At 43.8% G+C, this 26,928-nt stretch overlaps 1 protein-coding gene across 2 annotated transcripts in view; it reads right to left on the bottom strand.

Moving 5' to 3' along the window:
• Positions 1-2,122: 2,122 nt before the first annotated feature.
• Positions 2,123-26,928, bottom strand: part of NTRK2 (neurotrophic receptor tyrosine kinase 2) — a 335,632-nt gene continuing 310,826 nt past the window's right edge. For both annotated transcript variants that reach the window (XM_023242219.2, XM_023242218.2), the window contains 2 exons: positions 7,370-7,528; positions 2,123-6,591 (listed from right to left, as the gene is read on the bottom strand). In XM_023242219.2, the coding sequence (XP_023097987.1) occupies positions 6,406-6,591; positions 7,370-7,528 (345 nt within the window). In that variant the 3' untranslated portion in view covers positions 2,123-6,405. The remainder of the gene's footprint in view (positions 6,592-7,369; positions 7,529-26,928) is intronic.

Here is a 26,928-nt window from a genome sequence, read left to right as displayed (position 1 = left end):
ATACCCCCTATATTGTTCTCCTTCACCTTTTCCATTTAGGAATTACTGGTTAACCATGAAGGCAAGAGAGTGTGACATTTTGGCTACTGCTTTTGGGTCATTGTGATCCTCAAAGATGGCCCAACCCAGGGATGCCATGGCACACAACTTGTGTCTTGGCAGGTTGCTTAGGTCTGACCTGCTAGAAATCACAGTGATTCGATCTCCTTACTCCGTGCTGGGTAACATGGTAGCCACGAGCCACATGTGGCTCTTTACGTGTGGACCAATTGAAACTAGGTCAAATTTAACATTCAGTCCTTTAGTCACACTGGCCACATTTGAAGTGCCAATTAGGCACATCAGACAGTGCAGATAGAACATTTATGTCATCGTGGAAAATTTTGGTGGACGGTGATGTTGTAGTTATCCAGGACAGAAGGTGAAAGTGCCAGGTTATATAGGGGTCAGCCAGGGAACTTGTTCCTAAGGCCACACACCCTTCTTGCTTTCAATGAATGAATACTGCAGGCAGCTGCAGTGACCACATCTAAAATACAGACAGAAAAAAGACAGACAGACAGAAAAAAGGAGCACACGTGCCTTGTGAAAATTCTATACATTTTTAAAGTAATCATCATGTAACTTTTAGTGTCTCTTTTGGAGGATGTTATTTATTGTAAGACATCATTTTTATTAAATACACTGTAGTACAAGAGACTTTCCGTGTCAGGTTGAGAGAAGCTGGTCACATGATTTACAAACAAAACTTTTTTTTTTTTTTAAACACTGATATTCTGGTGTCACTTTGAAATCAGCCAAGATGCAGTGGGTCTTATTAAAGCAACGGACCTCAAAACAGATTGCAAAACAAGAACCAGTAAGTGTCAGCACAGAGACGTCACATTAAAAGGAAAATAAAGCAAAGAAAAAGAGAGTTTCAAATACCAGGTCACAATTTAAGGGGCAATATATCTTCCGAGAGATATCGAAATGTGTGTGTGTGTATGGCCTGGATATATACAAACATCTCCCCATGTACAGAAGCAAATGCAGACAGTGTCCACATCTCTAGGCAGATTTGTAAGTGATAGGTAATGATCAAGGGATTCAGGGAGCAATAGTTCACCTAATTTGGTCATTTGTCAAGGGATTACATATTTAAAATCCACATTTAATTCAAAGACCTTGTATTTAAAACATTTCCAGTTGTTTTATACATTATTAAAGCAATAGTAAGATATACAAGCTGCAAGAGGTAGGCCTTTATACATTTCAGTTCATTTCATTTTCGCCAATTTTTTTTTCCAGTCCACACATGTGGCTATTAGCAGCTTTTATTACGCTTGCTCCATATGTTGAACGTTCAGCCAACCTTCACTCAGGATCATTTTCATGAATGCACAGACCAAAGGAAAACAAACAAGCAAACAAACAAACACAGACCTGGCCTAGAATGCATAGACTAAAAAAAATGACATCCCCATGTGTTCCCATTTCGTCTCCTGAGACGTATGTTAAGATGGCAAAAGAGTTGCTTGTTTGCTGTTGTGAAGTTCACAGTGTTTTGCCTGCGACACACATACACACACACACACACACACGCACACACACACATACATATATATATATATATATACACATACATATATACATATATATATATATAATTTTTTGCTTTGCTTTGTGTTTGTGACGAATGGAGTCAAAATATATAAATAAATAGATAAATACATACATACATACATACATAAATACATAAATAAATAAAGGTAAAAGGAAAGGAGGGACAATACAAAACTAAGGATATTCAAGAACTTTTGACTTGATCAGCAGTGATTCACTCCAGCCTCGACAACAAGAAAATACCCTTTCGTGTGCTGTTATATTTAACTACAAATCCCTCCCACCCCTTAATTCTTTAGAATACCATTTGCTTTCACAACCTCGGAGTCTCTGCATTCCACAATTATGCACTGTGAAGGAAGTGCTTTAACTTCCGTTTAGCCATCTGAGGAGTTGGGTCAGGGGCCGTTCCCCTCGTGAGATTTTCTGTAATGGGCCAACCCAAACTCAACATTGGAAATAAAAATCCTCAACTAGTAGAAGAGAGAGAGAGAGAGAGAGGACAAGAACAAGAGAATTGAGGGTGTGTGTGTATGGAGTCATTTATTTAATCAGACATACAATTTAATACTATTGGCATTATAGAAGATCTAATTTGCAAAAAAAGAAAGGTTCAAAAGAAAAGTCTGTTCCTGACCAGGGGATCCCTTTGTCGTGGCTCTTTGCAAAGGACAGCATTTTATAAGGTTGTTGCTTCCATTCCCACTCAGATATGGGAATTCCTAAGAGTCACGCGTCTTGCTACGGGGTCTTAGACTTCTCACCACTGGCCTTTGAGACACCGGGCTCCCAACATTCCGGCTCTCTTTTGGAATGCTTGTACTCTGAACACGAGTGTACAGGGGTCACAGTGGGACAAGGTGAGCATTATACAAATGTACAAAAGGATGAAAAAAAAAATCAGTTTCCTTTCCCGGATCTTTACATAAGGAGATCTATTTCAGTCTGCGTTTTCCTTTGCAAGGAGCCAGAGAAAGGACTCAGTGTAGTGGGATGGCTTTGATTCAGTTGTTTGGGGAAGCACATTAGCTTAAATATGTCTTCCACCCATGCAGTACTGCAGAGTTGAAAAGTGCGATGGAGTCCTACCCACATGGAGAATGGAAGCATTAACCGCAATAGGACATTACAAAGTTTTGGTTATTTAGCAGACTTTAAGCAAATTATTCATACTGCACCCTACTCATAATTATCTCTATTACCGTGTGCCTATACATTTATACATAAGCACACAAACACACTATGTATGTGTGTTTGTATATGTATAAATCAAGTATTTATAACACACATATAAATACATGAAAATACCACAGGTAGCGCTGATGGGGACGCATATGTATAATATGAATTCTGATATAATCTTTTCTAGCATAGTTCAAAGTGTTTTCTAAGTAAGCCTGATTACAATGTTGGTTCAGTGTACGAGGATGTAGCCGAAGCTATAAGCATGATTATATATCACGATATTTCAGCTGCTTGTCATCTCACGTTTCCCATTTTGCTTTTCCAACTTCATGTCCTGCTTCACGAATTGATCGGTGCACTTGCTTTCTTGGATTGTTTGTATCCTGGAGTCTCCAGTGGACAGAACCACGGACTTCAGAGTTAGAACACTCAGATTACGTCCCATTGGTGCCAGAAGCTAACCTGGAGGTTTCTAGTACGCCACTTAACTTCTCCGAGTCCCAATTCCTGCGCTCATAAAGAATGGGGATAATTGGCTACCAGATGTGAAAAGTGTCTGGAAAACTATTGAACAATTTGCAAATGGAAACGATTGTCGGACTGAGTCTGGGCTAGAGAATTAGGTTTGCCCCTACTACTGTTGGGATTTTTCACACATTTGATAGCAGGCCATATTCTGTGATCATTACACAGGACGAGGATGTTCCTTTTCTCAAAATTAAAAGAGCATGAGAAGAGGGGATGGTGGAAGAACGGTGATGAATGAGTTAAGCTATTCGGTGGTTCATTCGATCTGGTATTCTTTCAATGAGAGATGTCTCTGAAATCAGTACATACTTTTGAGACAACAGAGAAAAAAATAAGAATAATGATCAGCAATATAAATAACTATAAAACTTTGCACTTGCATAGAACCTTTCATTTCAAGACCTTGAGGGACTTGTCAGAAGGTAAGAATTTTTTTTTTTTTTTTTTTTTTTTTTTTTTTTTTTGCTTTTTACTTTCGGAGGAAAACACAACATCGGAATGGAATAGAATGCTGCCATCTTCTCATTTGCCTTGAACAAATCCTTGCTTTAAAACTGCACAGCCCTTCTTGAATTTGATCCCTTAGCATATTTGTCTCCTTTGCTCTCTGTTAAAATAAAACAAATAACTTGCAGCTTCTCCCCCACCCCACCCCGTACCCCTCCCTGCCCCACGCAGCTGGCCAGTCACGCAGAATGACAAGCGTTTGCAGGTTTTCAGGTCATCACTGATGGAATCTAGAGAGGTTTTGTACAAATCTGCCCCTTCTTTACTGCTTCCCAGAGTGCCACAGTGTTTTAACAGTACCATGGGTCCTTAATAGGATATATACGTGCAGGTATATATCATGGAGATATGGCTTTCGTTATATTATTATGTGTATTCTGGAGGGTATTTTTTTTTCACCGACAAAGAGAACAATCAACTCAACTCCCGTGTCTCATAGGCCAGCGCAGAACTTGAAGGGACTGTAGGCTTCATCTCGTCCAACCCCCTTCACTTGACCGGAGATGCTACTGCAATTCTTTTTGTTCTCTGTTAATCGACACTTTTGATTTTTTGAAAACTGGCTTTCGAAGCCTGTCGTGGAAAACAAGGTGCTCCAGGATTTAAGGGCGCAAGCAAAATCTAAACAGAGCAATTGCACCTTCAGAAACGAATATGAAATAAAATGTCCTAAGATGAATTAGAATCACTCACTTTCAATCTGGCTTGTGTTATAAAGATGTCAAGTTAGCAAAAATTCCCCTCACAGAGGGTAGCAAGTTTTCTTGAGGAACAGAAATAGTTTTCTTCCTTGGTAAAACTGATCATCCAAACAACTGTAAATTTCTATTTAAATTTACAACCTTTTTTTGCAAACACCATGACTATACCCAAAAGCAGACCTCCGAAGCTCGGTCTGGGCACAGCTTCCCAATGGCATGCTGTGCCTGAATTTTTACTTCTTTTAATGGAATGAAAAAAAAAAAAAAAAAAAACAAACCCAAACAGCATACTGACAATGGAGTACTCTTGGAATGAAACCACTCTCCCAACCAGAACCCAGAGCAAGGTCTTGGCCTGTGCACACTGAACATCAATGCATGTGATGCCCCCAGGGTGAGGTTTCTTTTCCCTTAGGAACTGAGTGTTCCCTTCCCACAGTCCCACAGTTGGTTCGATGTGGCTTCAGGGTCCGTATTCGTTAAAACCCATCACCACCATACAACCCAGAGACATTTATACTTAGCTAATGAACTCCATTAGCTTCCCCTAAGTATATAAGTTATACCTTTTATGGATCTGCTCTACATATCAGGGGCACGACGTCTGGAGCGGTAGTTTCTGCACACAAGGTATTAATCGACGAAGACCATGCACAATTTTGCTTGCACAGTTGAAAGGACGGGTGGGGTGGAGGGTAGGAGTCGGAGGAAGTGCTATCTGAAAAGTTCAATATAATGCCTCCGAACTTATAGCTTGTCCTATCTTTTCCAAGTCTTTGGCTTTCCCACCTGACCCTGAAATGATCTCTGGACAAGAATGCACCCATTTTCAGCTAAACTTGACAAAGGTTCAGTGGACAACACTTGGAAAAACAAACCAGTGCTATCACCGTGACCTGCAAAGACAAGACTGTCGGAGCGTGTGATGCGCCATCTTGCGTCCCATGGAAGCCATCTTTTCTCTCAACTACACCCTAGTGTTTCTGGTGATGGGAAAAGAATAGTCCATGGCACAGAGTTCAACAGTCTTTTTACTCCTCAGAAAGCTCCTCAGGGGAAGGTGCCGAATACATTCCTCCCAGCTAACAGTGGCTGGGTTTTTCCTAAGTAGGGACTGACGCCAGCTGATCCAAATGGTTGTCTTTGTTCCTCCCATACTGTGGTTTATAATAAATCTTCTTTCTCTCTGGTTTTAATCTCCCATAGATAAAGGCTTCCCAGATTAAACACAAGTTTTCCTGTTTCATACACAGGCTTAAGCCATCCAAAAACAATAAGAACAGTAATAATAATAAATAAATAGAAGTGAATCCATAGAAACTCTCGATGTCTGTACAGCAGAAGTGACAAAGTTTAAGTCAAATATTTGTTTTCCCTTTTTTTCATCCACATCAAAGGCAGGAATACAACAAGGCATTGTTAGTTGTGGTGGGCAAACTGGAGTGTCAGCTGATATAACAAATTAGGTTTGTTAAGGCCTTTGTCTATGCAGAGTTAATAGTAATGCAGAAGCCAGATTGATTCAAAACAAAGAGTAAGGACTGTAAAGCAAGGAAGACAAAAAAAAAAAAAAAAAAACCCAAAAAACAAAAAAAAGGGAGAGACAAAAGAAAAAGGAAAAAAGAAAAGAAAAACTAGGGAAGAAACCAAGGGAGATGGAAAGAGAGAAAGAGATAATGCCAAAAAGAAGTCCATACTGTGTCTGCGGATGGAGAAGTGCACATGGCTTCCCTCTGAAAGCCTCTCGGTGTCTTTGTTGTTAATACTGTCGGAGTGCAGAACAGCAGATTGATGGCATCCAGCGGCAGTTAAAAGACGTTCATCCTCTCGGCCCATCTGAGGAGGTGCTTTGGGAAGGATCGGTCTGGGGAAAAGGGCCCTAGCCCAGAATATCCAGGTAGACCGGAGATGCCTTGGCCAAGTTCTGAAGGAGGGTGTGGATGCCCTTGATGTTCTTCCTCATGTGGGGCTCTCGCTGCCAGCACCCCAGCATCAACTCATACACCTCCTGGGGGCATGTTCTAGGTCGCTGCAAGACTCGGCCCTGAGTGATGCATTCTATCACCTGGACGGGACAGAGACCGAAGACAGAATCAGACAAGAGGAAAAACAGTGCAGTGAAACAGATGTCAATGCCAGGAGAGGGCTGCTTTAAAGAAACCCACTCGGCGTTCACTTGTTTTGGAAGCAAGAGAGCAATTACCACGGGCTGGTAAATCGTGGTTAATTTGATTGGTTTCTGTCCCTTTTTCGTGCCACACTGACGTCACCACACTGGCAGAGAAATGCTTTATCTCTGTGGGGTGCTTCTAGACCTCACCCTGGAATTGCAACGTGTTTTAGTCTTACTGGCCTGAGATGGAACCTGGAACTTTAGTGTCAGGGCGCCGACTGATAAGGGAACTTCAAGCCGTAGAAATGAGTGGTTATTCTGGATTTCAGAGCTGGGATAAGAGACAGATATGGGGCTTGAAGAAGACGCAAGGTGCCTGACCAAGAAGCTATGCCTCACATACAGACATATCTACAAAATAATTAAAATAGGGAAACAAAACACTACAACGTTCTAGTGAAATGTTAAAAAAAAAAAAAAAAAAAAAGAGCCCTGAATCCTTAGTGGAATACTACCAAAAATCTAGCTGTGTTAGCAAACACTGCTTTGCTTTCTCTAGAACTCTTAAATTCAGAGAGTGACGATACTTTGGCCGTGACATTTAGGTACAGAGCAGGCCATGTGGGAGGTGACACTCCCAACAAGGCCATACAACATCATCTCCTGGCCTCCAGCCGAGGGATGCCTCTCAACATCGGCCCTCGGGGGTCTCGCCCAGCCCACTGCGCACCTCGTTGTTCGACAGCTGGTACCAGGGCTGTTTGCCGTACGTGAAGATCTCCCACAACACGACTCCCAGGCTCCAGACATCACTTTCTGTGGTGAACTTCCTGTACATGATGCTCTCTGGAGGCATCCAGCGAATGGGTAACATCGTGTGGCCACCGACCTGGTGGAAAGTGGGGTGAACAGGAGGCGTCAGTCACCCGAAAACCAAGTCCCCATCATTAGCGGGAAAAGTGTAGAATAGAAACGCGAGGGGGCACTTTGTCCCTTTCCTTTATTTGTATTTATTAACTTTAATTATTTATAAAATACATGAGGGAAATACAATTTCTTGATAATCTCAAGCAACAGAGACAAGAGGGCAAAGAATAGTCAAAGTATTTTTTTTTTCATATTGTTTCCTATTCTCTCTTGAAACTAGATAGGGCAGAGATGATGACTGGACGGATGTTCATCGTGGATAAAACATACACTCACACACACACACACACACACACACACACACACACACGTGCTTTCTGGTATGAAGAGGACCCAGTCTTCTCATTAACAAGATCACTTTGACCAGGAAACAAGTAGGGAGCTCTGTCCAAAATGACCCACCAAGTGACTCTACTTTCTTAGCAAGGCCAGAGCCTCCTTCCACTCGGTCTTAGGATGAGCGCACAGTGTTGCCTCAAATACCCTGGCCACCACGATCCAGCCACGGGCACAGCAGAAATTATTATTCCCATTTTACAGGTGAGGCAGCTGAGGTTCAGACTGCTCTGGACACAAAGAAGTCAGGTCTTTGGACTCCGAGCTTAGGACGTTCCTCTACTACAATTGAGCTTCTGTACAAAAACAAATAAGTAAATACAGTTTTGAAAAAGTCCATTTTAGTAAAAAAACACCGAAGCTGAGGTGTTAGGTGGCAAGGGTTTTAGCACAGACACAGAGTACTTTGTTTGACAAGGACACCTGTTTATGATTTCCTACTTCCCAGAGAAAAGTTAAGAATTTCACTTTTGGATTTGTAGCACATCAGGGCTGTCTGATTTTAAACCATGATCAAATCTCTGCACAGCAGCCCTAGGTGTGGCAGATCCCACTTTTCAGGCCCAAAACCCCAGCACTGCCAGCTCAAATGTACTGCCTGATGCTGGGGTAGCAGGTGGTCACGTAGACAGCAGGAGTCAGACCTCACGACAGCCATCAGCCCCTGAGCTCTTAGACTGATGCCACATTGAGTTTCTGCCCGATTACAATTGTCGGTGTCCGTTTCTGCCTCATTAAAGGGAAGAAATGGACTAAGAGTACGTGAAAAAGGCTGTTCAACTCCTGAGCCCGAGTTGCTGAGAGTGTCAGAGATGTCTAATATGCTCGGTGATTTCCAATGATGCTCTTGGCATCAAAGGAACCTTGAGTGTCAAAGGAGGAGGGCATGTTGTGTTTTTTTCCCTCCATTCTTCTATGTACAAGGACCCCAAATCTGACAAGTAGGGACATAAATTCCTGGGTCAGGGGTAGGGTGGTCTCAAATCTTTGACGTATATATGTATATATATGTGAATATACATATATATGTATATACAAATATATATACACATACATACACATATAGAGGTAGGTTGCCTTCCATCACCTTTCAATGTCCTCCCTTGCTTTTCACCATGCGGTGACAGGGAGTCATTGTTCCATGAGCACAGATTTCCCTCATGGAGCTGCCTGGGGACGCCTGAAGGTGATGTCAATACTTAACCATCAGGCTTGATATTCAAAACACAACTCGTGTGACACAGGCATTGGCAGACCAGAAAGGATGCCAGCGGCCATATCAGTGCGGCCATGTTGGTGCCGTTGACCTGCTGAGTAACTGCCCGGCTCACAGCCCTGTAACCCCATGTGCCCAAGACTTTGGGAAAAGGAAATCTACCCATGCACAGGGGGTTCCCAATGTTTCCAGATACTCACGAGGACTCAAAGAACCAAGGTGGAATGGTCCCCTCAGGTGCTGGCAGCCATATACCAGCACCAAGGAGAAGGTTTGTGGCAGCACAGGAGCAACTTAGTGCAGACTCCGTGGACTGTGAGGTCTCCGCGCAAATTTTTTTTAAGTTTATGTATTTATTTTGAGAGAAAGAGAGAGAATATCCCAAGCAGGCTCTGCACTGTCAGCGCAGAGGCTGACACGGGGCTCGATCTCAAGAACCACGAGTTCATAACCTGAGCCGAAACCAAAGGTTGGACGATCAACTGACTGAGCCACCCAGGCACCCCTCTGTGAAGGTTTTTAGCGAAAAACACTATTTATTTATTTTGGGGGAATATTGAAAATAGAACCCAGATTTATGATCAGTATATAGTTGGTCTGTAGGGGATAAAAAGATAAGTAGGACATTATGGACAAACACGTGGTATTCTTTTGGACACCACAGGCCTCAAAAATATTAAGAGCTAGCTCACTGCAAAGGTTATGTCAAATATGCTGTAAGCTGTAACTTGCTTCACTTCTTGGAGAGTCATGATGCACACAGCCTTCTTGAAGTGTCTCAGGAGTTTGGCCGAAAAAAAAAAAAAACAAACCAGATTTAATTTCGTTTAACATAGCAAATTCAACTAAGTTGAATGAGTGTTTGTGCAGGGGCAGGGGGAGTGGAGACAGAGAGAGAGACACAGAGAGTGAATCGCTTACATACATGTAGAATCAGACAACTAAAGATACACCGTGGGATGCATTAACCTAGCAAGATACTATGCTTTCTATATTCTTATGCATTCACACCGGTAATGCCACGGACAACACTCAGCTCATGATCGTAGAAACGATCCAGGGCACACTCCAGTGCACTGTTTCCTAGTTGGGTATCCCTGACTAGTTGCCAAACCTCTCTGTGCCCAAGCTGCTCCAACTATAAAATATAGGTTGCAATATATACCTCCCACGGTTATCGTGAGGTAAACACTCAGACAGTATTTGTGAAAGTGCCTTATAAATCTCAGTGCACTAATACAATCACGCTGTGTCTTCCTTCTCTGTAACCTTGAATACATCTTATCTCCTCCATTCTGGAGGCATTAAAAGGGCCAACACACAAGACTCTCCTAGATGGCTCACTCTCCATTGGCGAGTGCTCTGGGACCCCTCTGGTTGTGGCACCTCCCAGTTTTTCTACCCCATGTCGTTAGTGGCCAAAGAAAAAAGCTCCTGCTTCCTTTAAAGGAGTGAAAAGATTCAAATTTTGATTTACATGTTTTCCCATCTGATCATTTGTTTTATGCCTGCAGTCTCTTCGGGACACATTTTTCACGTTAATTCTTTCAAGCGTCCCTTCTGGGATTTCACACACGCTGTTATAAATAATGCTTTCCTTGTTCTGATGTCAAACGGGTGAGTGGTGGGAGAATCTAATAAAAGTTCAGGCAGGGTTCACAAGTTTTCTAAACCCATTTAGAACATTTCTGAACATTTCTTTTGCAGGCCTTTCTCAGGATTTTGGAGCATGTCACAAAAAGTAGACCAAGGGGGGCGGGAATAGAGTCACCGTTGTTACAAATTACTGTCATATTCCAGTCACAGTGACTGGATGGCTTTTAGATTTCACAAAACCACATACTGTGTGGCAACAAACACAACGAGGCATTTGTTTTGTATTGTGCCACCTGGCAACTTGCCCTCGTATCCTGGCTTAAATATTTGTGAGATGGAATGCGACCCCAAGCAGGACACGGGGAGTCAGAACCGTCGCTTCGAGTTCTGGACACTCCGTGGTGCCAGGCAAGGCTCTGCAGTGATCAAGGCAGGTCAGGAGCTTGCTCTTCACCAAACTCACCAGATTGGATTGATGCCAGATGGGAAATCCAGGTAGCTGGGGAGTTGACTTGGACGTGAGATTTTTGTTTTCTTCAACCCAGCACTGTGGGGTTCTAGACCCTGCTATGCTCTTAACTAGCTCAGCTAAGTCACGTTAGGTCTGGCTTATTGGTAAAATGTGACAGGTTAGACCAGCTTTTGATTACTTTTAGCACAAAAAACTGTGGTTCTGTAATCACCCACCACCACTTGGCCACTGTGGTCATCCATCAGCACAGAGGAGTTCACCTTTACAAACAATTTCCATTCAAAGAATTTCCACTTGAACCCAGTAGTTACCCTCGGGGTAAGACATTGGTTTACCTTCATATTGCAAATTAATGCACCCAGATTTCAGAGAGTTTAAGTAGCTTACCTAACGGCACACAATAATGTCTGCCAGTGGACATCGTGTACTTATTCCAATGGGTCACTCTGCACGTCTGGCTTCTGCAATCTCTAAGACATGCCCTATGTCCAGCCCACAGGTCCCATTGTGTGGCTCCTTACCCAGGCTGAACCTACTCATGCCTCTTGGAAGTTTGATCGCCTTTCCTTTCAAACTACTCTCCAAAGATCTCCTGAAGGTGAGCTCAAATTCCACCATTTCAAGAAACTCTCTGTCCTGCTACAGCTCACTGAGTTCTCCACAGGTAGTCGGGCGCCCCTCAACATGGCACACAGTCCCTTCTTTTGTTAACAGATTACATACCTGAAGAAGGATGGGTGCCTCTCAGTTACGTCTGGACAGGCATGAGGGGGCTGGTTGGTAAGCATATCATGTCTTTGAATGAGTTTCTTATGAGTGCTTATATTAGGAGAGGAATTCTCAACATGTTCTTTTAAAGAGATCACTGTTCACTACTTTCCGATCCAACCTCAGATAACTTCTCTGAACTCCTGACAGAACCAACTTTAAATTAAATGGATGGAAACTGGCTCATCCATTTGATGCTACAAATAAGATCCATTTAGTGAAATTCATAACTTCTTAAAATTCAACCCCAAATACTGGAGTTCACAAGGAGTATGAGAGCTGTCTGAGTTGTGTGGGGAACCCCATCCATTCCTTGGTTTGCCATCTGTGCAGTAGATGGGGGAGTCTCTGGTGCAGACATGAAACTATTTGATTTAGGAATGAAGTCTAGAAGAAAGATGTCATGATGCATAATATGGAGGAGTATCATTCTACATATAGTGATTAGCATCTCATATCCTTTGAGGATGGAGAAAGAGGGCAGACTAAAGAAGAAAGTTAGTGAAAGAGCAAAGGGCTGATGATCATCTTGGCTGCTGAATCATTGCAACTTGCTTCAGTCAGTGAAACTAATCAGAACAATGTCTGAGTCCTGTGGTCAAAGAGAAATTCCATAGTGCCTAAAATAAATCAAGTTATGGAAAATAATTGATCCTGTTTTTCTTTTCTTTTCTTTTCTTTTCTTTTCTTTTCTTTTCTTTTCTTTTCTTTTCTTTTCTTTTCTTTTTAGAGCAGGCGAGAAAGAGAGAGAGAGAGAGAGAGAGAGAGAGAGAGAGAATAAGCAGGGGAGGGGCAGAAGGAGAGAGAGACAGAAAATCCTAAGCAGGATCCACATCCAGCATACCCAGTATGGAGCTGGATGCAGGGCTCAATCTCACAACCATTAGATTATGACCTTAGCCCAAATTAAGAGTCAGATACTTAACCAACTGAGCCACCCAGGTGCCCCTGGATCCTGTGGAGACATATCAAGAAAAGAACTGTTCAGTTATATCTTAATGTTTATTTCCCTGACACTTCATAATTTTGATGGTGACATATATAGGATGATCTGGTTAAAACCAAAACAACTTGTGCTCTAGTTAAAATACCTAAGCCTGAGCATCCTTTAAACATACTTGTTTGAAAGGTGTGTAAGACAATAAATCCTAAAGAAAATACTGAAAGTCCATTGGTAAAATTGGCTTTTTGCTTGAAAACAATGACTTCATTATTTTTAAGTCAAATTGGATACATCTAATCAGTTCAACTGCAGTATTTCTTACCCAAGGGGTACTCTTTGGGTACATGCTCTTTGGTCACTTGGTTGTAAATTGTGAAAATTCCCTATGGCTTAACAAACAGTATGATTTATTTTTCTACATTGGAAAACTAGGATTTGGGGAAGTCATGGAATTTCCTGGGCAAGTGTAGATGTGAACTGGTGACCAACAATACTGAAGACAACTCTTCCTCCCACCGCTCTTCACTACAAGATCCTAGGTTCTTTCTCACTGTTATAAATATATAAAGCATCTTTATTGCTGGAACAAGTTAACAAAGGAATACACATCCTATTTTCCCGGTGGGCTAGGAGATGAGAGAGGAGGGAACAAGCTTAGCTCTCCTTTTTCCATTGGGCTTCATATAAAATACATCGACCATCCTCCTTATTCCCTCATCCTCTTCTCAACTCTTTCCTCCCCTTCTCCCTTCCCCTTCCCTTCTCTCCCTTCCTCTTCTCTTTTCCTATTACATCTATTCTTCTCAGTGTGGCCCCTTCCAGTTCCATTCCTGCTCCATTTCCTTGAATTCCCCTCAACTCTCACCTGTCCAGTTCCATTCCAAAAGACAATGTTATATTTCATCTTGTCCAATTCTTTCATCTCCCCCAAATGATCAGGTGTGTTCCCACCACAACTCATTCTCCAGCTACCATGAGGTCTAGTCTCCTCTCTGTGTTTGTATGAGGCACAGTGGGAGGCTAGAGCTTGTCCACAGATCCAAAGCAAATGCTTAGCTGGCTTTGAAACTACTGGTGATTTAAAGGTGAGTAATGCTAATCTGGGACCTTCTAAACTCAACTGGCAAAGACCAATGATGCCTGGGAGGCCACTTTCAGCTCACGGTGTTTAGTCAATGAGTGAGTGATAACTTGTTTGGAAGCCAAACATTTTACTCCCTTAGAAATATGCAGGCCAAAGGGCAAGCCCCATTAAGAGATGATTAGCTGTCAGAGGCTTTTGACCACATTAAATATAGAAGAGGCTCCTAGACCTCCTTGTCACACCCTATACCCAGCTGTGTTGCTTCAGTAGTTTCTTCTGACCTGTTCCTTAAAAATTCATGAAAGCTGTAAACTTTAAGAAATAGCCGGACCTTATTTACTTATTTATTATGTGTTGCATCTGTACTATGAAGTTTAAAAAAGGAGAGAGAAACAATTGATGCAAAATATTCTCCTTGGAGAAGCTGGAACCATTGCGGTCAGACTGTGGGCATTTTCTGACCACATCCAGGAAGCTCAGAATCCTCCTATTATCAAGAGTGATGGGGTGCTTCCGTGGCATGTGGCTACTGAACCAGGGGATACTTTGTGGGAAGAAATTCAGCCCTTCCTGCCCTGATAATAGTCCTGAATGAACACAGCTCAGGTGGAGTCCAGAGGAGCATTAGGGACGGCCTGGTCATCCTCTCCTTGACAGTAGGAACCGATTATTGCTACACTGGAAATTGCTGTTATTTACAGCCCAGAAATCTTTCATTATCTTTTACTGTTACCAATGTGGTCATAGACATAAGGGTTATGAATTAGTAACTTCAAGCTGAGTGTTTTTGAATTAGTCATAGAGAGGATGTGCTGGACCTTACTGCTAACCATATTTTTGCAAATACTTTTTTTCCGTAATTAAATCTCTGCTGCCAGAATAAGGCAAATGATCATGATTTGAAGGGAAAGGTCCACAGAACTTTCATTGCTATCTCCTGACACTTGGATTCTAGGTGATCAGATAAGGCAAATTCAATACCAAATTTCCACTGAAAATTGATTTTGTCTTTATTCTACCATGAAATAATGATAATACAAGTGATGAAAATAGCAGTAATAACACCTCATGTTTGTATAATACTTTTTCATTCATTGTATCATTATTGTACCTACCCTGAAATATGTTTGTGAAGATTAGCGGATTAATTGAATTAATTAATTGAATCAACTGATTAATTAAAGATTAAAGTTTCACGTTGGAAAAGCTCTGTGGTGCCATTGTGTGATGCCATTTATATGACTTTCTTGAAGAGGCAAAATGATAGGTCTATAGAACCCAAGGTTGTCAGGGAATTGGTGGGAGGGGGGCTTGCTTTACAGGGACGCAAGAGAATTTTGGGGGGTGATGGCAATGTCCCACGACTTGATTATGGTGGCAGTTAACAGACTGTGTTTGTCCCAAATCAGAACTGCACACTAAAAGAGGTGAATTTTACTATTATGTATATTATACCCGAGTGAAACTTGACTTTAAAATCAATCAATCAATCTCTTGGAATAATGCCCAGTATATAGTAAATGTGCAAAAAATACTAGCTGTTGTTGTCATGCTAAGTAGTTGATTCTTGATTCTTTGATTCTTGATTAATCCTGTGTGGCTAGTCAGACATGATCTTTTATCCCAATGTAAGAGATAAGGAATCTCCCGGCCCAGAGGTAAAGTAAGCTACCTGAGGCAACACAGCTAAGGCATGGTATCGTCTGCAGCAGGGCCCAGCTCTCCAAATGGATGGCACCCTTTCCATTCTGCTTCAAGTCTGACATGGAGTCAGATTTGGAGCTGGGAAGGGCCCTTTGCATTAGTGTGCTTGGGCTGCCATAATAAAATATCATACGCTAGGTGGCTAAGGCAACAGATATTTATTTTCTCACATTTCTAGAGGCCAGAAGTCCAAGAGCAAGGTTCCAGCCAGTTCAGTTTTTCTGGTGGGAGACCTCTTCCTGGTTTAACAGACAGCTGCACAGAGCCTGTGTGTGAGCAGAAAGGAAGTAAGCTTCCGGTGTCCTTTTATAAGGATTCTAATCCTATTGGATCAGGGCCTCACCCCATGATGTTATTTAACCTGATTACTTCTTTATGGGCTCCATCTCCAAACATACTCACGCTGGGGGCTAGGACCTCAACATGTGAATGGGTGGGGGGTACAAACATTTAGTCCCTAATACTCTCCTTGCCAACGCGCCCCCTTCTGACTCCAGTCCATTCTGGGGAAGCAAGAACATGTCTGCCTACTAGGACCTGTGTAATTCTGGTCCAGAATGCAACTCTGTGGTTCTCACGTCAGCATCTTCACGTCCCAACTGACGGCTTGACCCCAGTGTTCCCTTTCCTCCTGGGTAACTCTTGATCATTATCGACTAATTCTAGAGCTTAGCAAATGACTTGACCTACTGCTGTTCCACAGAAGATTCGGTTCACTTGCAGTGCAAACCTTAGGACAGTCAGTCCTCACACTATTGCCCTATCCCTCAGTCCACCTGGGGTTCCCTGGGGTGACTAAGGGAGAGCAAGCAGACCCTAGACTCCCTAGTGATGTGTAGATACAGGCAAAGGGCTTCCAGGACTCCATGTGGCCTCAAGTGACATCTCTCGTGGGTCTCATTGTCTCCTGCTTGTGCTCTATATACGATTTAAAGAACACTGAACTGATTGCAGCTTTATCTTATTTTTACATCTGGCTCTAATCAGAAGCGAATAAGTCATCTCTCCGTAAAGCATAAAACTCCAATTGCACCGATGTTTAAGAATCACATTTGGATCTAGATGGGGCGCCTGGGTGGCTCAGTCGGTTGAGCGTCCGACATCGGCTCAGGTCATGATCTCGCAGTTCATGAGTTCCAGCCCCGCATCGGGCTCTGTGCTGACAGCTCCAGGAGCCTGGAGCCTGCTTCGGAGTCTGTGTCTCCCTCTCTCTCTGCCCCTTCTCCACTCATGCTCTGTCTCCCTCTGTTTCTCAAAAATAAATAAACGTTAAAAAAAAAAAAAGAATCACATTTGGATCTAGAAACAAAGATTGTTCACCTTAATAATAAAGTGAAACTAGAAGTAACAACATGTGCCCCCTTCCTGATTGCCTCCCCCATCCTCATCGCACTAACTCTTATCAACCTTGATGGGGAGTTTCCTGAGTGGATCAAGGCGGGGGATGATGGCTTTAGAAAGCACTAATACAGCATGCTGCCTGGAGTGTGATTATTGTACTCCTACATCACTCAGCAATGGGGAGTTGGACATTCCAACCGTATACATTTCATCAAGCTGCCATTTTTTTTATGTTCAGTGTTACTGAGCTTTTGATGGCCTCCTAAGCATTATGGTTTTAACCCCGAGAGACCATCTGACTCTAACATTTGAGACTGAAGCGCTGCCTCCTTTCATGGTGAAAAGCCAACAGGGACCGGCATGCTCTGAGCAAAGGCAATCAGAAAAGCAGGAGCAATGTATATTCATGCCATTGTGTATGTTACGGTGATTTCAGTGTGTTGGTTCAGGACCAAAATTCCGATATGAAATTGTTTCTACGGAAATAATTCCAAAGGGCTGGTGTTCCAGCTAGTTTTTACAAAGGAAGAAATCAGTGATTTGTCAACAGAGGAGGAAAACAAAAAGAAAGCTTTTCTGTAATAGAATCAGCCCTCTCCATATCAGCCGTGATTACAGTAGTTACTGATGCCTGGGCGCATCAGGTCCAGTAAGTGGAGAGATCAGGTTTCTGGGTGGATACCATACATCTGTCCCCCATTAACCCCAGCTTGTTAGTTAACACGGAAGGCTCTGCCAGAATGTACATTCCACCATTAACCTAAGATGAAGACTTAATACACCAGAGCCAGTTTCAAATGAATAAAGTTTTCTTTCCTCTAAGCTGCAGAAGTTCATTCTGAAAGAGGAACTGATGCCTTGTGTCCAAAGGAATGTAACAATGAGAAAGTTGCTTCCTCTAGGGAGCTCTGAATGCCTACCTCGGCATCCTTATTGTCCTTTTCTACAATGTCTGTGATATGTGTAATGTATAGAGTTTGTGACCTTGGTTATAAAAGACTTAAGATTTCTTTTTTTAAATATTTTTTTAACGTTTATTCATTTTTGAGAGACAGAGAGAGACAGAGCATGAGCAGGGAAGGGGCAGAGAGAGAGACACACACAGAATCTGAAGCAGGCTCCAGGCTCGGGGCTGTCAGCACAGAGCCCGACACGGGGCTCGAACTCACGAACTGTGAGATCATGACCTGAGCCAAAGTCGGACGCTCAGCTGACTGAGCCACCCAGGCGCCCTAAGACTAAAGATTTCTTATGATGATCATGAAAGGTAAGAAATAATATAATAAAATTAACTCTCAGTTATCTATTCTGTGAAATAGAATAGAAATAGAAATATCTATCTGTGCTAAAGACATCACCTTTAATTTAAATTACCTTTAATTACCTTACATTTAAAACTCATCTTTCTCATATCTCTCCAGACATACTTACAGAGAAAATATACCCATAGAAAGTTCACATATTACAAGAATTGGAGTGCAGTTTCTTGCCTGATGATAGTGGCAGCTCAGTGTTATGGAAACCCAGTATGGCGTCACTGGGTGCTTCTCAAAAATTTCCACCAAAGCACCCCAAACTGCAGAAAGAAGTAAAAGGCCAAGGATGTGGGGAATAATTGGGACCATGTCTGTGGGTATAGCCCAAGGTGCTTATGGCAGATGTGGAATTTCTTTAAAGTTTTATAGTTCGTCTGTAACATCTGATGTAAGTGTTGCATTCGACTTCACAGTGCATTATCAACGGTAATGATCTGTCAACAAATAATTTATGAAAACTGATGCCTTAGAAACATGGGCCATGTTCATTTTGTGGCTTCATGGGTCTCTGGTCTGGACCCACCATTGTGTGTTCAAAGGCTACTCAGACTCCTGTTGGAGAGGCATTGGTGCAGAAACACAAGACGGTGTGTCCAGACCAGAGACCCATGAAGCCACAAAATGAACATGGGTTTTGGAGTCAGCAGACCTGGTTTCTTATTCTAGCTTAGCCACTCACTAACTAGGTGAACATAAATAAATTACTTTATGGCTTAGAGTCTCTCTTTTGCATCGAGATAGGAATACAACCTATAAGTCTAAATGAAGCCTGTGAGGTTCCCTGATAGGCTAAGCTCTTGAGAACACCGTGGTTTCCCTGGAAATCAGCCTGATGGCCAGAAGGAACAAAGAAGAAACATTCAGGCAATAGCGATGGAATAACAGAAATAAGTCTGCATGAGGATTCCCTATGGCCCCGCCTACTACTGCACATTCCCAACCCACAAGCAATATCTCATTAATCTGCTTCTTTTCATGTACATTTATCAGAGTACATTTCAACAAAATTGCATTTAGTTAGTGCCATGTCCACTGTGGGGAAACAACATTGGACGAGAGTAGGTCCTTGCCCTCTGGAGTTTGTTCTAGAACTATAAGGCAAGGCAGAGGGTTGAGGCCATGGTGGAAATGCGAACAAATGGCCGTGAATTGTGATACTCGTGCGGTTTGGCCGACAACTTAATCTCCTAATGCTTTCGGCTCCCTTCCATGAAGAGGTATATATTTGGATACCCGAACATTTGCCACTATGTCCACAGGGTCACGGGAAGGAGACTGCTGGGAAATAGCAGGACAGAGAGTTTTCAAAGAAGACTGAGGAACAGATTCTTCACTGATGTCCCTGAGAAATAGGAGTTGGCTGCAGTGTCCCAAAGAGGCTGTGATGGCTGAGTTGTGTTCAGCTTTGTGGATGACGTTGACCATCTAGCTACCGTCTGTTGCAGGCCTACCACGTGCAAGGCATGACCATGAGCTTTACACATATTCTTTCGATGAGCTGCACTGAACTACAAACCAGGCCAATACAGCAACAAAGAGGGCACATTAGTTAGGGATCCCCATCAGCCGCGTGCCACGGACGCAGTGGCCTACCCAGGGAGAGAATTCACTTCACTCACAGGAAGTCTTGAAGTATGCAGTCAAGGGCCAGTGGAATTCCCTAAGAAGTCCTTCCAAGGTCTTTCCACCTCCTGTTTGACCTCATGGACCACTGCAACTGCCTGCTAACTAACCCCCCCCCCCACTTCCCTTCTGACCTTCCCCCAATCCGTTGTCCATACAATAGCCAGAGCAATAGTCTTAGTTTTAATTGTATCAAATCATTTCATTTTCTGCTATCAATTCTTTCATGACTTCCCATTGCCCTTAGGATAGAGTGAAAAGCCATTAAAATAGCTGCTAGAACTCTTGTTGATATCAGTAGCTCTTTCTCCAGTCTCCTCTCATTGTTTGACACCTTACCTTGCCATGACCCATTGACTTTGGTCTTCCTTCTGTTTCTTATGTGTCCTCAGGGCTATTTCACCTCAGGCCCTTCACACATACAGCTCCTTGAGTTTTACCCGACTTCTACTTGTCCCTTGGGACTTAAATACCATAATTTGTGCATCAAATGCAAATTAGACTATCAGGCAGCACGATTTTCCTTCCCCTCAGCACCAATCTGTTTTAATGACACGCTTATTTGTGTTTACGATTTCCCTCTGCCGCTAGACTACAAGCTTCATGAAGGGTGCCCTATCCGGTGCTTGGATGCTCAACAGATATTTGTCAAATAAAATGATGGCATCTGGCTGCCTCAGGCAATGGCCCTGGTAGACAGACACTACAGTATGAAATAAATAGGAAAGGAACACATGGGGCTAAAGCCAAAAAGGCAGTTTTCTGTCAGCCCCATTCAGGGTTGTCAGCACAGACCCCTTGGAGCTGAGAGGGGTATCCAGAGGGCAAAAGGGAAAAACAGACAGTAGCCGATTTGCTTTAGACAGTGACACCCGTTTCTAATTTAAAGTGTAAATAAGGAATGGGACAGACATATGTTGTACACAGAGAAAGAAACATATGGGACAAGTTACCAAGAAAAGCTATGGAAGCTGAAGATTAATGGGGCTGAAGCGACCCATCATACAAGAGAGGGCATGGTTGTTGTGGACAGTGAGAGAGAATGGAAGGGGTGGATGTCCCGTCCCACAGGTTCCCTTCCCTTTGCTCATCCTGTGGGATGTCTGTTGGCCACCCCAACTGCACTCCACGAAGCCATCCCACTTACACAGGCCCCCCTGCGGCCCCATTGGAATTTCCCATGGGAGGGGTGTTTCCCACTGGGGTGGCTGTTGCTTGAAGGCGGGGGATGCTTGTCCTCCAGTGGCTTTGGCATGGCACCACACCTGCTTAGTCTTGATGGCTGGAGAGGCCCACAAGGCAGATGGAAGTTAAGGACAGGACACCTACACTTCCCTCGCCATTATCCCTTGCAACCTACCCTCTGCCTCTCACCTAACTGCCCAACCTTCACAACCTCCAATCATCACCAGAGTGCTGTGGACTAACATCTTAAGTTCAACTAAAAGCCAAGCCCCACTCCTTAAAGGACTATCCATTTCCATTACAGCAGAGAATGTTAAGAAACGCTACTGTAACACTTTTTGGATTCTCAAACCCTCGCTGCATGGAGTATAGACTGATCTTTTTAACTGTTGAATTGATAATCATTTGCTTGTCTTGGTATCATTTACTCATTCAGCAAAAATTTATTGAGCTACTACGGGCTCCCAGGCATCGTCCTAGACACGGGATATTGATGTGAACCAGCTCCACGTGTTCATGAGGTTCTCATTTTAGTGGAAGACACAGACAGACAATACATAAATAAACTGATATCCATGCATGAGGATGTCAGGTGGTGATCAATACCGCGGAGAAAAGGAAGTAAGTCGGCGGACAGGATAGAAAGGCATGCTAATTTAGAGAAGAATGCAAGCAAAGGCTCTTCTGAGCAGGTGATAGGTAAGCAGAGATCTGAATAAAGTGACAGAATAAGCCATGCAAACGTCAGGAAGAAGCGCATTCCAGGCCTTGGTGTCAGCAACTGCAAAGGCCCTGCGGTAGGAACAAGCTTGATGGGTTTGAACAGTAAAGGGGCCAGTGTGGTCGCAGTGATTGTGGCAAGAAGGTGAATGTGGGAAAGGAGGTGGAGCGTTTACCCGGGCATCTTAGGTGGGGTTTTATATAATGGTGCACCTGAATTGCTGTGTGTGTCTACCCATATCTGTATTTATATTTATATCTTTACTTTTATATCTAAAATTCTGCTATATTCAGACAGTACTTTAAGGCAATCTGCTTGATATTGTTTTACAACGAACACACATGGTCTATAACCTAGCTACTACTACCGTTTACTAAGCAGGAAAACCAAGGCCATAGTCAGAATCAGGACCTGAGGTGGCAATAGGAGACAGATGTTTCAAATCCACTAATCTTGCCTCTTTCTCTTTGATTTTTTTCCTCTTGCTTCACACTGCTTGCCCTCATCTGTCTGGTAGCATGACCAGCTTTGTATGCAATCATCAGCCACTTCCTCTGAGCCCTGTTCGCAAGGAAATCCCTTCTTCCCTGATCCAGAGAAGTCGACAAGGACCTGACTGCACCACAGCAATAACCAGTGCTTTCGTTTTGCAGGACGTGGTGGATTTAGGAACTGAAGTAGGTCTGACTGTGTGGGTCCCCAGCCCTTTCTTTCAGTGCAAGGAGAAAGAGGCAGTGGAGGGATCTTACTATTTCTGGGTTCCTCAGTAGCACAGATACATTCCTGAGTTTCTCAGAGCGTGGAGTCTCTGGGGTGCTTAGTTATAGCCCCCTTGGTATTTAGCCTTAAGATTTATGCTAATGGGCCCTGCAAGTTTCTCTCTGTCAGTACGTGATCAGGAGACTCCTCTCCACATTAGTTTGTTTTCCCTGATCACTTCCCCAATATTCCACCCGTTATATGGTCACGCCACTGCTGAGGCACCCTTGGACTCCTGAAACAATCTGAATTTCCTTTGAGGAAGAGAGCTGCCCTGTGGTATCTCAGGGGAGAAGAAGAAAGATGTCATAATCCTGAAGTCCTTAATGACGGTGTCTTCGCATTCTTTCTTTGTGCATCTCCCTTCCTGCCTCTATTCCTTCATCAACACCTATGGCCATTTTTCTGTAAATTCCCTCCCAAGGTCTCTCTCCCCAGATATTACATTTTGTTGATGCCAAAACATCTGTTTAGGTACAGATCGTTGGCATTTAGGGTCCTATATCTACTGGTTCATATCTACTTGAATCCATTTACAGAAATGGCTTTATGAAACATACAAAGGTCTTTAAGCATTACTATCCACTCTATGAACACAGACTCAGGGACAACAATTCCCTTCAGCCCTGATTCGTCTTTAGAGATGAAGACAAGAACACTCCAGAGAAGGGCAAGGTTTACACAGCACAAACAAGCCACTGCAAATTAACTCAAAACTGCAGGGAAAGACAGAGGTGACTCCAGACTCAAGGCACTTTTAAGCAATCTGCCCCTTTCCCAGGTGTTGTGTCCTCTGCTTATCCAAGGGTGAAAGGTCCTCAAATCCCCGCCTTTGGGACCCCTGTTCCTCCCCCCATCTTCTGAATCCCCCTGAATAGCACCACCATCCCCACCAACCACCATTATGTTTGTTCAAAGCCAAAAACCTGAGTCATTATGGATTCCTTATTTCCCCTTGTCCCCCTTGTCCCCCTTGTCCCCTGTATCCAAATCACCACCAGGGTCTTTCAGCTCTGCCTGCAAAACACACCTTGAATGCACGCCCCTGCCCATTTCCACTGCAGCCAATCATATGTTTTCACAGGAGCCTCTGCTGAGCGCTCAGCTCCGCCCCCAAGAGCTGCCCCACTCAGCATGGAACCTACCTGAGCTCTCCTCCTAACCTGGCCCGCCTGATGTTTGAGGGCCTCGCTTGAAGACAACCTAACCTTGTCCCTGAAATCTCCTTCATGGTCTCAGTGGCCTGTCCCTGCTGCCTCTGCCCCACAGGAGTGCCTCACCACATGACTTCCCTCTTTGCCCCAGGGGCCAGATGTTTGTTACCTTTGTCCATCACTGCAACTAGATTTGAATGAAACTTAATCCTGGAGCACTCAAATAACAAAAAGTATATGCTCAGGTGGTTAGTTCTCTATGGTCCGTACTTGGTAAAACTTTCCAAAGACAGGAATGTAGATTTTTTGAGAAACCTGTGAAAGGCTTTTTATCCATTTGCTAAACACTTTAATGGTCACTTCATTGCCTCTCTAGATTAAATCACTAAAGTTGCACCATTATTGTAAAGTGGGAAAAGTGGTTACCCCTGGAGGGAAAAATTAGGCTCAGCGGAAGAGGAACCCAAAGTGATCTTTATAAAGTAAAACACTGCAGAGAGACGATGGCAACTAATAGCATCTGGGAAACCCGGCACATCCACACATCTGAGGCTCACACCACACGTGAACCGTGAGCCTCACGGGTCAGACGCTTAACGATCTCCACTAATGAAAACCCAGCCAATCAGAACTGGCCTCATTTTGATAGTTATCCTCCTGGGGTCTTCAGAAATTACAATCAGGCTTGCTTTGCATTTATATCACCCAAGTCCTGGTCAGGGAAACTGGGAGCTGGGCAGTGGGGAGGGGGTAGGAGTTTATTTACCTGAGGGAAACAGGCTAAGGTGTGGCCTGACACCATGTTCAAGTGATGAGACAGTATCACCAGGGGAGTGAATAGTGCCTGGTCAGCAAGGGCAGGTCAAGAAAAGGTGAAGGTAAATTGTGGCATGAGGATCTTGTGTTTGATAGAATTGCTTTTTGACGTTAATGGCCAATAGGTCATTAACCTTTGAATGCTCAGATGAGTGCCGCTGTGAAGTACCCTTCTCTCTACACCTCTGATGCCCTATCTTGAGATACCCAAGGGGGCTTTTCCGGGTAACCCCCTGATTTAGAAACTTCAGCTGCAGGAAAAGGTGCTCGGCGTACCCCAGCACTGTCTCTGACAGCTGGGTCGGAATCCTGCTCTAATGATAGAACGTGTCCCATAGTAAAGCACCAGCACAATGCCCTAGGCCCCTCTCCTCCTCTGTCTGAAAGGGGAGGGAACCGGAAGGGGAGTGAGCAAGAGAAGTGGGACTATTGGCCTGGGGGCCCTTGATGGAATGTTCTTGAAAGGGGGGTCACCTCCTTCCCTTCTCTTCTCTCTCCTCCGCCCATCCTCAACCTGAAATCAAGTAAAGGACTTCGAGAGAATTCCTCATAAAGACCAGGGACGCCTTAAGAAGGGCAGACTGGGCCTTTGTTCTGCATTCGAGCCTCTGTTTCGGCAGCAGACTGTGTGCACTGAGAAGGAAGAGGGGAAGGATGGCGGAGCAAAAGGGGGCCACAGGACAGCCTGCTCCCCCAGCACTGGGAAGGGAAATGGTGTGCGGGCTTCACAGGAGTAAGTGGGCGCTGTGGGAGGTGTCCACGTTCGAGCCTTTTGATGTGTGCCGCGGCTGCTCCCAGGTGACCCCTGACCCCTGGCAGTGTTAGGAGAGAAGCTGTGATGGCAAAGCAGAGGACGACGATGGCGACGTAAGAGATGTTTGCCCTTTATCCTCAATCCCTCCTCCCAGACCCTAACCTTACAAGACAGAAGGCGAGAAGGGGGAAGTCCAGCCTGTGATGCAGTATGGAGGAGCTTTGATTCTGATAATGGAAGGACACTGCAAACTAGATGCAACTGCTTTTATGGCTGAAGGTGAACAGAAAAGCTTGGAATCTATCTGAGATGCGCTTACGTGCTGGGAAATACTGGCCTCAGGAGGGTTGCAATGCGTACCCCTCCACACCTATTAGGATGGTGAAAATCCATGAGGCCGACAACACCAAATGCTGGTACGGATGTGAAGCAACAGGAACTCTCATCTGTTGCTGGAGGGGATGCAGAATGGGGCAACCACTTAGGAATGCAGTTCGGCAGCTTCTGACAAAACCAAACATACCCTTACCATATGATCTGGCCATTGCGCTTCTTGGTATTTACCCGATGAGTTGACAACTTATGTCCACAAAAATCTGCACATGGATTTAATAGAAGATGTATTCATAGTCACCAAAACTTGGAAGCAACTTGAAGATGTCCTTCAGTAGGTGAATGGATATATCAACTGTGGTACATGCAGACAACAGAACATTATTCAGCACTAAAAAGAAACTATCAAGCGGTAAAAAGACGTGGAGGAATGTTAAATGCATATTAGTTGGAAAGAAACCAGCCTGTAAAGGTTACATACTATAGGACTCCACCTCTATGACAGTTGGAAAAGGCAAAACTATGGAGACAATAAAAGATCCAGAGGCTAGGTTGGAAGGGGCTCAGGGAGAAGGAAGAATGAACAAGCAGAGCCAAGAAGATCTAGGACAGTGAAACTACTCTGTATTGTAGACAGTATGACATGGTGGCTACATTATACATTTCTCAAAACCCACGGAATATGCACCACCAAGAGCGAACTCTTATGTAATTTATGGACTTTGGGCGACAATGTGTCCATGTAGGTTCATGACGGTGACAAATGTACCACTCTGGTAGGAGATGGTAGCTGGGGAGACTGCATGGGTGCAGGGCAGGAGGTATGTGGGAATTCTCTGCTTTCTTCTCAGTTTTGCAGTGAATCTAAAGCTACTCTAAAGCATAAAATCTATTTTTAATTAATTTTTTAATTTTTTAATGTTTATTTTTATTTTTGAGAGAGAGAGCATGAGCGGAGGAGGGCAGAGAGAGAGAGGGCATGGAGGACTGGAAGCAGGCTCTCATGCAGGGCTCGAACTCACAAACCGTGAGATCATGACCTGAGTGGAAGTCGGATGCTCAGCCGACTGAGCCACCCAGGTGTCCCATAAGGTCTAATTTTTTTAAAAAGTGTGACAATGAGCTACAACAGGGACCGAAGCTCCATCGCTCGGTTTGCCGGTCCTTCCCTGCCCTCGCTGTAACCTGCCGTCATTCATGGGACGGAGAAGCTGAGCAGTGGGCACAGAAGTGTGCCTCAG

This window comes from Felis catus, chromosome D4 (assembly GCF_018350175.1).
Source record: "Felis catus isolate Fca126 chromosome D4, F.catus_Fca126_mat1.0, whole genome shotgun sequence".
Taxonomy (NCBI): domain Eukaryota; kingdom Metazoa; phylum Chordata; class Mammalia; order Carnivora; family Felidae; genus Felis; species Felis catus.
Note: the sequence above shows the minus strand (reverse complement) of the source record. Positions and strands in the feature narration are given on the sequence as shown.